The 14,055-nt window shown below is 49.0% G+C and overlaps 2 protein-coding genes across 4 annotated transcripts; both read left to right on the top strand.

Annotated features, from left to right (window-relative positions):
- The first annotated feature begins 13 nt into the window (after positions 1-13).
- SENP3 (SUMO specific peptidase 3) lies at positions 14-7,280 on the top strand. Of its 2 annotated transcripts, none has more exons than XM_081272428.1 (11): positions 14-275; positions 1,100-1,816; positions 2,611-2,850; positions 2,932-3,043; positions 3,410-3,557; positions 3,686-3,733; positions 4,132-4,209; positions 5,267-5,467; positions 5,650-5,733; positions 5,849-5,899; positions 6,340-7,280. In XM_081272428.1, the coding sequence occupies exons 2-11, from the start codon at positions 1,111-1,113 to the stop codon at positions 6,448-6,450; spliced, it is 1,779 nt and encodes a 592-aa protein (XP_081128554.1). In that variant the 5' UTR covers positions 14-275; positions 1,100-1,110; the 3' UTR covers positions 6,451-7,280. The 2 variants fall into 2 exon arrangements, with proteins under 2 accessions (XP_081128554.1, XP_081128555.1); XM_081272429.1 differs by having other exon boundaries at positions 16-275; positions 5,330-5,467; positions 6,340-7,277.
- Positions 7,281-7,704: 424 nt separating this feature from the next.
- Positions 7,705-13,993, top strand: EIF4A1 (eukaryotic translation initiation factor 4A1). 2 transcript variants are annotated; one of them, XM_081272430.1, is made up of 11 exons: positions 7,705-7,802; positions 9,144-9,192; positions 9,620-9,752; positions 10,176-10,315; positions 11,450-11,618; positions 11,949-12,058; positions 12,336-12,479; positions 12,559-12,696; positions 12,804-12,893; positions 13,139-13,218; positions 13,342-13,993. In XM_081272430.1, the coding sequence occupies exons 1-11, from the start codon at positions 7,780-7,782 to the stop codon at positions 13,484-13,486; spliced, it is 1,221 nt and encodes a 406-aa protein (XP_081128556.1). In that variant the 5' UTR covers positions 7,705-7,779; the 3' UTR covers positions 13,487-13,993. The 2 variants fall into 2 exon arrangements, with proteins under 2 accessions (XP_081128556.1, XP_081128557.1); XM_081272431.1 differs by lacking the exon at positions 7,705-7,802 and adding an exon at positions 8,219-8,487.
- Positions 13,994-14,055: the final 62 nt, after the last annotated feature.

Genomic DNA, 14,055 nt, shown 5'->3' with positions numbered 1-14,055 from the left:
CGGGAGGGGAAGGAGGAGGAGAGGGGGGGAGGAGGTGGTGGTTGTGGTGGTGGTGGTGGTGGTGGTGAAGGAGGTAGAGTCTGAAGCCGAGCAAGAGGCGGTCGCGGCGGGGTCGCGCGGTGCGCGGCCCAGAAACCCTGTAATCCTGAATTGAGACGGCTGCGCCTAAGGACAGCAGGAGTGGCGGGGCCGCCGCCGGCGCCGGAAAGATGAGCCGGGAAGCCTGAGGCGGAGACGCCCGCCCTCGGGCCCGTCCGCCCGGCTTCCCCGCTCCGGTGAGGACGCCTCTTCCCCTCCCCCCGCGCTGCCTTGGCGTCCCATTCCTGAGCCTCGCTCCTACCGAACAGGGGCCAAGAGGCCCTCGACGGGGCGTCTTCAGCCCCTGTGAGCCTAGCTGTCCAGTCTTACGGTGCTGGGACGCATTTTGGTCCCCGGGGATGGGGTAGGAGAGGGGGCTGGGCTGACCTGGCTCACGTGGCTCGGTTCTGTCCCAGTATCTTGATTCGGTACCGTAAACACCGATTCGGTTTTCTTTTAGTTTCCTTTAAAATTGTTTCCCTTTCATCAGATTCTGACCTCTGAGCCATATATACCTAGCGCCTCCATTCCCACCTGTGATGACCTTAGAGTGCTCACCCCACTCCGCCGTATTAATTCCAGACTGAGAGGGAACCGTCTTCCCAGTCTGGACAGTTCATCTGTGAAAGTTGTATTCTCTCCAGATACCTCTGCACCATGTCAGGGATCTTATATTGGGCCATCTCCACTAGCAAGCTCACCTTTATTAGGCTCTCAAAGAACACCTGGTTATGTTAAAATGGAGAGTGGAGCCTGGAAATACTGGGTTTCACCCAGAGACCTGAGAAATAAGATCACTTAGGCCTGCTGCTTAGCCATTTTCCCTTGCCTCCATCTGGGTAAGGGAGAGATAATGGCTCAGACTCTAAAGGCCTTTTTGTGGACCACATTAACTAGGAAGAGCTAAAGTTATGACTTTTACATTTTTTCTCTATTTGCATGTGAATCCCAAGGGCTTGCTGAGGAAGAAGAATCAGGGGCAGGATGTTTGGATTCTGATACTCTAACCTTTGTTTTACAGGGTACTGAAACATGAAAGAGACTATACAAGGGACCGGGTCTTGGGGGCCTGAGCCTCCCAGACCTGGCACAGCTTATTCGAGCCCCAGGAGGGAGCGTCTTCGTTGGCCCCCACCACCTAAACCCCCCCTCAAGTCTGGTGGAGGGTTTGGGCCAGATCCTGGGTCAGGGACCACAGTGCCAGCCAGACGCCTACCTGTCCCTCGGCCTTCTTTTGATGCTTCAGCTAGTGAAGAGGAAGAAGAGGAGGAGGAAGAAGATGAAGATGAAGAAGAGGAAGTGGCAGCTTGGAGGCTGCCCACCAGATGGGGTCAACTAGGAGCCTCCCAAAGGCCTCGTCCTCCCCGCCCCACTCATCGAAAAACCTGCTCACAGCGCCGCCGCCGAGCCATGAGAGCCTTCCAGATGCTGCTCTACTCAAAAAGCACCTCGCTGACATTCCACTGGAAGCTTTGGGGGCGCCACCGGGGTCGTCGGCGGAGCCTCACACACCCCAAGAACCATCTCTCACCCCAGGAAGGGGGTGCAACGCCACAGGTGCCATCCCCCTGCTGTCGTTTTGACTCCCCCCGGGGGCCACCCCCGCCCCGGCTGGGTCTGCTAGGTGCTCTCATGGCTGAGGATGGGGTAAGAGGGTCTCCACCAGTGCCCTCTGGGCTCCCCATGGAGGAAGATGGACTAAGGTGGACTCCAAAGTCTCCTCTGGACCCTGACTCGGGTAAGGTGGGAAAGAGGTGGGGTGAAGTGGGGAGGGCTAGCAGCTGGAGCACCAGGAGACACTTGCTGTGGTGAGAATCAAGCCTAAGGAAAGCAGAGTGAGGGATCTGAAATAGCTGAGAAACATCTTCATTAAACCTCACTTTAAGCAGGAAATAAGACTAACTGACCATGCTGGGAAATAGAACCCCTAAGTTGGAGTCCTGTGGTCTTAAGTACAGATGAAAAAGGGAGCTATGGTTTAGGAAACTTATCCACTTCAAATCAGAACTCCAGCATGTACATCTCCAGAGGACACTGTTTACATAGTGGTAGAATGGGACCCCCTCCTGGTAGTGGAGTACATAATCTCTGTTTGTCTGTAACATTCTTCCTCAGAATACTTCACCTCCAGAGAACTCCAGCCAAACAATTTAACATCTTTTATTAAGAACTCAAGTATTTGTTGAGCCATTATCATAGGTTGGGCAGTAGGCTACATGCGAAGTGTAGAGTAGTAACATATTCCTGAAATTTATATTTCTGATTCCAGTCTTTTCTTGATTTCCTCCTATCTGCGAATAGGAACTCCTGCTTTCTCTCTCATTAGAACCTCTTGGACATCCTTATTTTATGCTTTAGTTTTTTTTTTTGGCGGGGGCGGGGGGTGTCTCCTTACCTTGAGGCTTATATTGGTAAATTCTGCTTTAATTCATCCTTTTTGTGGAATTATATTTGTATGCATTAGTTAATCTTCCCATTATTCTTTCAGCTGGGCTAATTTCTCATCCCCATCCTATTTCCCTTGCCTTATAGGCCTCCTCTCGTGTACTTTGCCTAATGGCTTTGGGGGACCACCTGGGTCAGAAGGGGAGCGCAGCCTGGCACCCCCTGATGCCAGCATCCTCATCAGCAATGTGTGCAGCATCGGGGACCATGTGGCTCAGGAGCTCTTTCAGGGTCCTGATTTGAGCACTGGGGAAGAAGCAGAGCGGCCCGGGGAGAAAGCTGGCCAGCATAGTCCCTTGCGGGAGGAGCATGTGACCTGTGTCCAGAGTAAGCCCTAGTGGACCTAGCCTCCTTCCCTTGGTCAACTCCTAGAGCAAAGTCTCACTTCCCTCTCTCTTCTCTATCCAGGCATCTTGGATGAATTCCTTCAAACTTATGGCAGCCTCATCCCACTCAGCACTGATGAGGTAGTAGAGAAGTTAGAGGACATTTTCCAGCAGGAGTTCTCCACGCCTTCCAGGTAAGGCTTGAGGGACTGATTCTCTTTAAAGGAGTGCTGGGACCTAGGGGTTAGGAATAGAATGCTTGTTGTTTTATCTCCCATAGGTATGTACTTGGGGAGGAGGAAACTAGAGCTGAAGGGGAGGAATCTGCAGGCAAGGTGTCAAGTCCCTATAAGCCAACTGGGAGGGTCTTCACCTGGGACCCTGAAATATTATGTATTTCATGTATCTCTTTCTCGGGAATGGGCCCTTTCAGGTCCTCCAAAGGATCCATGATCAAGAAAAAGAAAGTCATTTTAGGTTCTTATTCTAGGCAGTAGTAGGTATTTCTGTATGTCCCAGCTCCATCATCTCTTGTGTGATTCCACCTTTGGCCTACTCAGAAAGGGCCTGGTACTGCAGCTGATCCAGTCATACCAGCGTATGCCAGGCAATGCCATGGTGAGAGGCTTCCGAGTATCCTATAAGCGGCATGTGCTGACCATGGATGACTTGGGGACCTTGTATGGACAGAACTGGCTCAATGACCAGGTGAGAAGTGGTGGAGAGGCAGCCTGAGTGGAGATTCTGGGAGAAGGGTGTCTGAGGCCCTTTGCATGGGGAAGCCATGCACTCAAGCCACACCCTCCATGGCAAGTTGCCTCTCATCTTCTTCCCAGGTGATGAACATGTATGGAGACCTGGTCATGGACACAGTTCCTGAAAAGGTAGGTCCAACCACATAGTTTAGTCCCCAGAACAGTGGCAATTCTAAGCAGTTTTCAGTTCATCTCTTCCATTTTATATAAAGAGGGTTTCTGTTTTCTGGGGAAAAAGTGGTAGAAGTTATCCATTTCAAATCTCTAATCTTGGTTCTGGACTTACCAATTCTTTTCCCTTCTGCCAGCCTTTAATGTTTTTCCTTATGGCTAACTCAAAAAGAATTGGGATGGGAACCTATTTAAAAAAAACAACATTTTTTCACTCTTAGGGATTTGAAGTGGGGGTTGTTCGAACCAATCTTTAGAGCCATATGAAATGGAGTGGACTAGAAGAAGGGAGGGGAGACTTGGTGGTAGGCTCAGGTCTTTTAATTTCACCCAACTCTATTGTGTCATTGGCACAGGTGCATTTCTTCAACAGTTTCTTCTATGATAAACTTCGTACCAAGGGTTATGATGGGGTGAAAAGGTGGACCAAAAATGTAAGTTATTAATTGATAACTACTTATACAATGCTTTGCTTCTGAAAAATTAGAGTGGTTTTCTATGAGCCCTTTCCCAAGTTCATTCAGTCTTACAAATATTAAATACTTACGTGAGGCAAGAACTGTTATAGGCACCAAGGATGCAGTATTAAATGAGGAAAACTTCTATTTCATTTATATAAATGAGTCCCAAAGAGAAACAGAACATGGTTGAGGAACGCAGGGCCTGTGTGGGTAGCCTATTTGACTGGAGCAGAGTGAACAAAGGGAGAATGATAGAAAAATTGGGTCAGAGAGATCATGTAAGGCACGTAGGATAGGTTAATGAGGTACATTGCATGTACCAAGAAGCCATTGGAGTTAAGCAGGCTGGTTCTAGTAACAGATTAAACGGGAGCAAAAGTGGAAACTGGCAGACTAGCTAGGAGAGAAGCACAGTAGTCCAGGAGAAGTTGCTAGATGGGAGTGCTAAAAGTGGAGGTGGGGTTGGTTGGGGAGACTGTGAGAGTAATTTCATCTAGAATAAGTTTCACAGGTATAACCAGTAGAATTTTATGACAGGTCAGATGTGGGAAATGAAGAAGATAGAGGAATGGAGGATAATTCCTAGATTCTTGGCCTAAGTGAACTGGGAAAATTGGAAGAGAAGGAAATTGAGATTTTTCTTCTTCATGGGTTTCTCTGCCCTACAGTTGACAGGCGAGGAAATTTCTACAGCATTTTATTTTTATTTTATATACTTACCTATTTATTTTGAGATGGGGTCTCATATCACTCAGGCTGGGCTTGAATTCCCCAGTTCAAGAGATTCCACTGCCTTTCTAGTATTTGGGACCCAATGTTTTGGGACTATGTAGTGGCATATGTCATAACATTAGACTTTTTTCCCCCCCAGTGCTAGGGATCAAACCCAGGGTCCTGTGCATGCCCTTGCCTCCTTTTTTCTGGTTTCCTCTCTTACCTAAACAATCTAATGTCCAGATGTTGAGCCTTGCCTCAAAATGCAGGGCCTGGGTATTGTGTTCTCTCACTTGTTGTCCTTATGTCCCTTTAGAACCCTTGTGGCAATTACCAGGACCCTTTTGTGTTCTACCTGACCTCAGCTGCTCTCTCTCAGGTGGACATCTTCAATAAGGAGCTACTGCTAATCCCCATCCACCTGGAGGTGCATTGGTCCCTCATCTCTGTTGACGTGAGGCAGCGCACCATCACCTATTTTGACTCACAGCGTACCCTAAACCGCCGCTGCCCTAAGGTTTGAAAGGGGTAGGAGGAAAGTGGGAAAAATGTAGGGAGAACCAGTGGCAAGGCTTTCCTGGAAAAATGGTGGGCTTTGGGTTTCTGAGGAGCAACCTGGGCATGGTATTTGCCGCTATCATACCTTGGGTTAAGTTAGGAAGTGTGAGGCATCACTATTCTTTTTTCCTACCCACATAGCATATTGCCAAGTATCTACAGGCAGAGGCGGTGAAGAAAGACCGACTGGATTTCCACCAGGGCTGGAAAGGTTACTTCAAAATGGTGAGTTTCCATGGGGAGGGGTATGGGGTGATGATGAGGGTAATGGTAGGAGGCAGAAATTGAAGTCATACCCCTGGGAGTCTCTAGGTGAATAGGTCTACCTTTTATTTTCTAGAATGTAGCCAGGCAGAACAATGACAGTGACTGTGGCGCCTTTGTGTTACAGGTAAGCAGATGATGGGGCCTCCTTCTCTTCCAGTTCTGAAGTCATTTGGGTTAAATTTTGGGAGGCTGTTGTCTCATTTGGCTCACAGCCAGCTGTAGAGCAGGGAATAGCCTTATTTGTTAGAACACAGAAACCCTGATTTTATTGGTCCCCTCTATCCCACAGTAGAAGTGGGCTGCTTGAGGCCCTGGTACAGCTGCCTTCTCAGCTCCTGATTCAATGTTTTATTCCACTTAAAGGCTAGGTATATTATGTACAAAGAACAGTAACATCTGAGCCAGGCTGATTTTGAACTCTAGACCATGGGAGTGTGGCTCCCTCTTATATGAAATGGGTATAGTCTCTAAAAAATTGAGATCTCATGAAATATGTAGCACAGGTCCTGACTTGGGAGGGATGCCCAGTAGATGGTTCTCATGGCCTGCTTTGTTAACACCCAGTACTGCAAGCACCTGGCCCTGTCTCAGCCATTCAGCTTCACCCAGCAGGACATGCCCAAACTTCGTCGGCAGATCTACAAGGAGCTGTGTCACTGCAAACTCACTGTGTGAGCCTCGAACCCCAGGCCCTGGGCCCATTAATGGGCAGAGGGACCTGGGAGACCCTCCCCAAGATACTCCAGTTCCTTTCCTTTCCTGCCTCTCCCCATCCAATTCCCTTTGGTTTTTTCATATTTAAATGTTTTAATTGATTTCTGTATTTTTTTTTTTTCTTTTGAGAGAATACTTGTTGATTTCTGATGGGCAGGGGGTGGCCATGGGGAAAGTCCTTTTCTCCCTCTCTGCAGGGGAGTGTTGCCTTGTGGCTTGGGGGGAGCAGTCATTCCCCCTTCTATGCCAAGGGGGCAGGAAATCAGTGTGGGGGTGGTGGGCGGGCAAAGGGATTACTGCCTGCCAGATCTTCAAAACTTTTTTTATATATATATATAAATGCCACGGTCCTGCTCTGGTCAATAAAGGATCCTTTGGAGATACATAAGTGGTGGTCTTCCTTAAGGGGCCTCAAACTAGAGGATATGCTCTCAGGACTCCTTACAATCTGTGCAGTTAGCTATTCCTTTTGGGATCTTTAGACTGCAGGAGCCAGGTCTCCATACCTGATTCAGTCAGTGCCAACACCCAATCTTCATCACTCAAACAAATCCCCCAACCATAGTGCAGAGGGCAGAAAGAAGGTAAAGTAGGTAAGCCGCAAAAAACAGGGGAGCCTGAGAAGCTGGGGAGAGGACGCCAAAGGGATTGGGGAGGAGGCTGGATAGGATTTATGACAGCTACCCCACATGCCTTTAAGCCCAGAAATAGTTCCAACCCTCGTCCTCCCTCCAGCCAGGGGAATCCTCACAAGTCCTAGGATCGCTTCTGATTCTGTCATCCCCATTACTTAGAACACTCCTGGGCGGTGTCGGATCTATCCTTGCTGCCAGGGAAAACAAAACTTGAGTCCTGTGGAAACCGGGAGCACAGGTAAAAGGAAGTGGCAGTCCCGGGAGCCCGGAAGTCCCTTGAGGCTGAGACCTCGCCCCCCTTGCGCGATAGGACCTCCTGAACCACATGACTAAGGCAGGATTACCTCCGCACGTGTAAGGGTGCAGGGCCCCAAGATGGCTGCCAGGCCTCGAGGCCTGACTATGTCACTTCCGTGCCGGCGAGAAAAGCGGACCCATTAGCCAATGAGACTGCGGGGCGGGCCTTCACCTTGATAGGCGCTGAAGCTACCCAATGGTGGCTTCGAGCCGTAGCGCCTACGAGCTAACGTCACGCCGGGTTGCAGAGCGCCGGCAGGCGGGGCCGAGGCGGCCAAGCCAATGCGATGGCTGGGGCGGGGTCGGGCGCTCTATAAGTTGTCGATAGGCGGGCACTCCGCCCTAGTTTCTAAGGATCATGTCTGCGAGTCAGGATTCCCGGTAAGAAAAGCATTTGCAAGAGTTGTGGCTACTTACCCTTCCGTTCCCTTCTGAGGGCCCCGCCGGGGGGAAGCTGAGAGGCCCACCGCCCCAGGCCCACTAGGGTTGCGGGGAAAACCAACCCGGGAGTACTGATCCGGGGGGCAAGAGGGCAGATCCATGGTCGACGCTGCCATCAGGCCCGAGGCAGAGGGAAAGAGAACCCGGCTAGGGCCGAGCGAGTGAGGCTTATTACGAGTCCTCGATCCGAGGCGATGCCGTGCGGGAAGCCCTGTAGCTGAGTGGCGAGACGAGGTCGCGACCTAGCGTGGGAAAGAGGCAGAGGCGACCGCGACTACGTGGCCCGGATCCGGCCGGTCCGGTTGCCTCACTGTGCCAGGGGAGGGTTCGTGCGCGGGGGTTCCGGAGGATTCTGACGGTACCACTCGCTAGAGGCGGGGGTGCCTGGGTCCTCAGACAGTCGCTCCGTCGCGGCTGAAATGTGGGTCGGGGAAGAAGAAACCGGCCGTTCAGTGTGCTGGTTTTCTTGACGGCCAGGACTGAGCCTAACCCCGAGGAGCGGCCGCGTGAGGCACCAGGAGCCCACCCGGCGCCGGGCGGGCGGGTCCATTTTGCCGCACAAGCCGGGCATTTGGCAAACTGCGGATGGGCAGGTCCACTTTCCTTCGGGGGTGAGCGGCCTGAGGTATGGGAGGGCGACGCCATTTCGCGACGGGGGCGGGCGGGATGTGGATTGTTCCATGGGGGGTGGAGACGCCGCTGGGTGGTCGAGGGAGCGAGCACATGGCGGCCTGAGGGGTTCCCCTCCCCCAGTTTGCTTCGCTTCTAAGTGTTGTGCAATCTCCCCCTTTGCTAGCTCGGCTGGGGCTCATTGTGCGCGAGGCCGCCACCGCCCGCGGCCTCCCACATCCGGGCATTGCGAGGGGGGGCATCGGCTGGAGGGAGTGGGGGAGGGCGCGGGCGGAGTGACGTGGGGGAGAAGGGGATGTCCTACCCTCGGATCCAGGAGGTGAAGGGCGGGACTTCCGGCGCGCTGGAGGTGCGGAGGGAGGTGCACGCGCTTGGGCTTTGAGCGGCCAGGCCCAGGACACGTGGGCCCGATGGCAGGGAATACATCCGGGCACGGCAAGCCTTCTTCCACCCTCTGGGTCTTAAAGGAGGATTAGCCCATCATGTTGGTGGCCGGGCTGGGGTAAAGGCCCGAGTCCGGTTTTTTTTTTTTTTTTTTTTAATTGTCTTAAACCGGTGGGACTTGGAATGAAAGCTGATGGCATCATGCATGGCTGCTTGCTGAAGTGCTTCAGTCAGGCAGGGGACAAAACTCATACCTTAAATCAACAGATCCAGAGACAATGGCCCCGATGGAATGGAGCCCGAAGGTGTCATCGAGGTGAGACTACCAACCTCCTGCTTCTACTCTTCAGGCAGTGCCACTTGCAGTTTGCTCTAGTTTCTGGTAGTCCAGTGGGGACTTGGGTTTCAGTTATACCAGAACTTGGGATTTATCTAAGTTTATTAGCTTACAAATAGCAAAGCCCCACTCTAAGGTAGAGTTAAAACTCCTTTATAGGCTTTGCAGGGAAACTTAACATTTCTGGGGGTGGTTATAAAACGTGTCTTTTGAATTCTCCACAAGCCTTGTTATTACAGTTGTGATGGTATTATGTCAATTGGCTTTTTAGTGATTTCTCAGTTATCTAGAACCAGCTGGCTTTCTTAGAGGGAGAGGGAGTTGTCTGGGTGCAGATGCCAGATTCTATTTGTTCCAAACTCACCTATTTCACTATTTTAAGTTTTAATTTCTTTGTATTCTGCAGAGTAACTGGAATGAGATTGTTGACAGCTTTGATGACATGAATCTCTCCGAGTCCCTCCTCCGTGGCATCTACGCCTATGGTTTTGAGAAGCCCTCTGCCATCCAGCAGCGAGCCATTCTTCCTTGTATCAAGGGTGAGATCTCTCAATCCCAGAATAGATTGGATTGCTCCTGACCTGGGTAGAATGGCATCAGTCTAGTTGGTGGTGATCATCTCATTAGATGGAGCAAAATGATCTCTTGTTGATCCCACCTTTACTTTTGGTCCCTGCCCATTTCCTGTTTCATGCCTAGGGCACATGAACTGCTGCGTTTTCTTTCATACAGTTGCGTTGTGATTGTTTTTATAGCCATAGTCTAGTTTCGTATGGTTTAATCCTGAATTAACTAGTACCTTGAGCTTGTCTTCTGATTTTTGAGAAGTAAAGTTGGCAAAACACTTAATTTTTGGTTTGTTAACTGTTGGTTGCTTACCTCATGAAGCTGGGGCTTGATAGTCTTAAATGTGCCAAAATTGTATGCCTTCTGACACATCTCATTCTGATTTGTCTATTCAGGTTATGATGTGATTGCTCAGGCCCAATCTGGGACTGGGAAAACAGCTACATTTGCCATATCAATTCTCCAGCAGATTGAATTAGATCTAAAGGCCACCCAAGCCTTGGTACTGGCACCCACTCGAGAATTGGCTCAGCAGGTAAGTGTGGCTTTGGCTTCCCTGCCCTCTCTGGAGGACTGGTTTAGAGATAGCAAAACTCTGTATTCTCTGACCCTGCTCTGGGTTAGGGAAAATGGATTGATGGCTTCTAGTTCTCAGGATTTGTTGTTTCTTACTCCAACACAAACACCACCACTTCTCCGCCCATTTCCTGAGTCAGATAGAAAGGCTGCTGGGTGGGGCTTAGCTAGCTGGGCAAGTTTGGTGCCTCTTATGAACAAACCCCCTGGCAATGGGCAAAGAGACACCTCACTAGTGGTGTTACTCTTATATCAGTCAGGGGCAGAGTAGAAGATAGTCCTTTGTTCATCCTAGCTTGATGCCTCTGTTGTGGCCAGAGCTGTTTCATGCCTAGGGCACATAAGATCCTAAATTGGACTGTTTTCTTGGAGTGCAAGGAGTAAATTCTGAAATGTTCTTTGGCAGATGTAGTGATTATTTTGCTGTGAACTTATGAGCACAAATAAAGTAGACAAGAAATTAGTAGATGCTGGCACATAACCTATAATCCCATCTACTCAGAAAGTCAAGGCAGGATTGCAAGGTCAAAGCCAGCTTGGGCAACTTGGCAACACTTTGTCTCAGTATAAAAAGAGCTGGTAATGTGTCTCAGTGATAGAGCACTTCCCTAGCATGCATGAGGCTCTGGGTTTAATTATATGGTAAGAGTAGAAATAAATTCTAAGGCCCTTATGTTTGGGAAAATTATTTTTTTTTATGTTTGGTGTTAGGTTTTTTTTTTTTTTCCCCTTAAGAATAAACGTCACCTAGTTTAGGTTTTCTAGCAATAGACCATAGAAGTGTATCATGAAGTCATGTGGTTCATAAAGCTGGCTGTTGATGGATTCAATGGATTGTGAGTTAAGGGTCATAACCATCCAGCTTTAAAAACTTAATCATGCTTTGTTATGAATCAGTGTATACTCAGGAAACTGTTCAAATATTGTTTCTATAATATTGAGCAGTGTGATCTTAGAGGGTTAACAACTGTTTCTCACCCCAAAATTAAAAATTTAATAGTTGTTGAGAAGAAATGAAGACGAAACTCATGAAAAATGGGGGGTGGCTGGCACAATTAGCTAATATGTAAGTATCTGTCTTTCTCTGGTTCAGATACAAAAGGTGGTCATGGCATTAGGAGATTACATGGGTGCCTCCTGTCATGCATGCATTGGGGGCACCAATGTGCGTGCTGAGGTGCAAAAGTTGCAGATGGAAGCTCCTCATATTATTGTGGGTACCCCTGGCCGCGTGTTTGATATGCTCAACCGGAGATACCTATGTGAGTACTATGTTCCTGTCTCCTGGTTCCTTCCTTTTTCTGCATGCTTTCCCCTTAAGCCAAGTCTTAGGATGCTGCTGCTGCTTTTAAATGAGTTGCTCTATGATGAACCCCATGCGTGTCATCTGAGCCTGGCTTCCCTGTCATCTTAGCCCAGGTAGTGTTCTACTTCCTAGGGCTGCTGCTGTCTGGCTTCCAGGGAGGTCCCAGGCAAAGGATCAGTCCTTGTATTCTGAGAGCAGACTGCCTCCTACTTCCCTATTTTATCAAGAGAATTAAGTGTATTTTGTATTTCTCTGATTATTGTATCTTGGTATTTTCCTACTCTAGCTCCCAAATACATTAAGATGTTTGTATTGGATGAAGCTGATGAAATGTTAAGCCGTGGATTCAAGGACCAGATCTACGACATATTCCAGAAGCTCAACAGCAATACCCAGGTGAGAAAGACCCTAGTCATTATTTCTAGAAATTTTTTTTTTAATGGACAGCATACCTTTATTTTATTTATGTATTTTTTTTATGTGGTGCTGAGGATCGAACCCAGTGCCTCCCACATCCAAGGCAAGTGCTTTACTACTGGGCTACAGCCCCAGCCCCTATTTCTAGAATTATAGTGTGGTTGGCATAAAGAAAATCCAGTGTGATGTGGCAGGGGAACCATACCAGAATCTGGTCTCACCATCCCTAGCCCTGACTTTTTTTTCCTCTCATTAGGTGGTTTTGTTGTCAGCTACAATGCCTTCTGATGTGCTTGAGGTGACCAAGAAGTTCATGAGGGACCCCATTCGAATTCTTGTCAAGAAGGAAGAGTTGACCCTGGAGGGTATCCGCCAGTTCTACATCAATGTTGAACGAGAGGTGGGGCCCGGTGCAGGAGGCGGACCTGATAGCAAGTTGTTGGGTATAGCCCCTGACTGATTTCTCTCCCTACCTACAGGAGTGGAAGCTGGACACACTGTGTGACTTGTATGAAACCCTGACCATTACCCAGGCAGTGATCTTCATCAACACCCGAAGGAAGGTTGATTGGCTCACTGAGAAGATGCATGCCCGAGATTTTACTGTCTCTGCCATGGTGAGTTTTTTTTTCCCTTGACAGCCCTGTTGTCAGTGCCATACTAATTTTCCCAAAACCCATGTACCTACGTACCTGCTATGTAGAACCTTCTGTATGATTTCTAGCATGGAGACATGGACCAAAAGGAAAGAGATGTGATCATGAGGGAGTTCCGGTCTGGCTCTAGCAGAGTATTGATTACCACTGACTTACTGGTGAGTAAAGAGAAATGCAGAGACCTGAAAGGGGAGAATCCAAGGTGATTCCCTCTCCACGGGGCCAACTAGTGCCTCTCAGGAAAGTAGCAACTTGGAAGAAGACCTGGCATGCCTGAGGTCTGGGAGACAGAGGATACTTGATTTCTTTGCCTTCCTTTGGCTGCCTACATGCATATTTAAGTCCCTCTGGATGGATCATATCCTTAATTCACAGGCTGAATTTGCCATCTTTCTTGACATAGGCCAGAGGCATTGATGTGCAGCAAGTTTCTTTAGTCATCAACTATGACCTTCCCACCAACAGGGAAAACTACATCCACAGGTAAGTGTAGATTTGGGATTATTTGTCCTAACTCCTTAGACTAGACCTCTAAGCCTTTTTGTGCTTAAAAGCTTTTGGTGCTCCTTGGCCTATTTTTCATTCCCATTATTATTTTTTCCCCAGAATTGGTCGAGGTGGGCGTTTTGGCCGTAAGGGTGTGGCTATTAACATGGTGACAGAAGAAGACAAGAGGACTCTCCGAGACATCGAGACCTTCTACAACACCTCCATTGAAGAGATGCCCCTTAATGTTGCTGACCTCATCTGAGAGGGGCTGTCCTGCTACCTAGCTCCAGCCAGGGTTCAATCCTGGGGGCTAAGGAGCAGCTGGAAGGGGGAGGGAAGGGAGCCAAGGGATGGACATCTTGTCATTTTTTTTCTTTTTTTTTTTTTCTTTGAATAAATGTCACTTTTTGAGGCAAAAGAAGGAACCGTGAACATTTTAGACACCCTTTTCTTTGGGGTAGGCTCTTGCCCCAGGCGCCGTCTCCTCCCAGAAAACACTAATCCATGCCCCTAACCTAGTCACCTCCAAATCCCAGAGGCTCTCCCACCCCACTTGAATCCCAAATGATTAAGGGGTTATAACGTCACAACCTCATTTGCTGGACCAAATCTTCGAGGAGAACCCCTAAGTGAGGTTGCCCAAGGGATTGTCCCCAGGTGGGAGGAGCAGGGGAGAGAAAATGGTAGCCATTTTTACATTGTTTTGTATAGTATTTATTGATTCAGGAAACAAACACAAAATTCTGAATAAAATGACTTGGAAACTGCCTGTTTGGGCTTCTCATTTCTTCCCTTCCCTCTCCCACCTGCAACTTGGGTGTGGTGCAGCTC

The sequence above is a fragment of the Spermophilus citellus genome (genome assembly GCF_964194105.1).
Source record: "Spermophilus citellus genome assembly, chromosome: 17".
Lineage (NCBI taxonomy): Eukaryota > Metazoa > Chordata > Mammalia > Rodentia > Sciuridae > Spermophilus > Spermophilus citellus.
The sequence above is the reverse complement of the archived record's forward strand: the minus strand, read 5'-3'. Positions and strand labels throughout refer to the sequence as shown.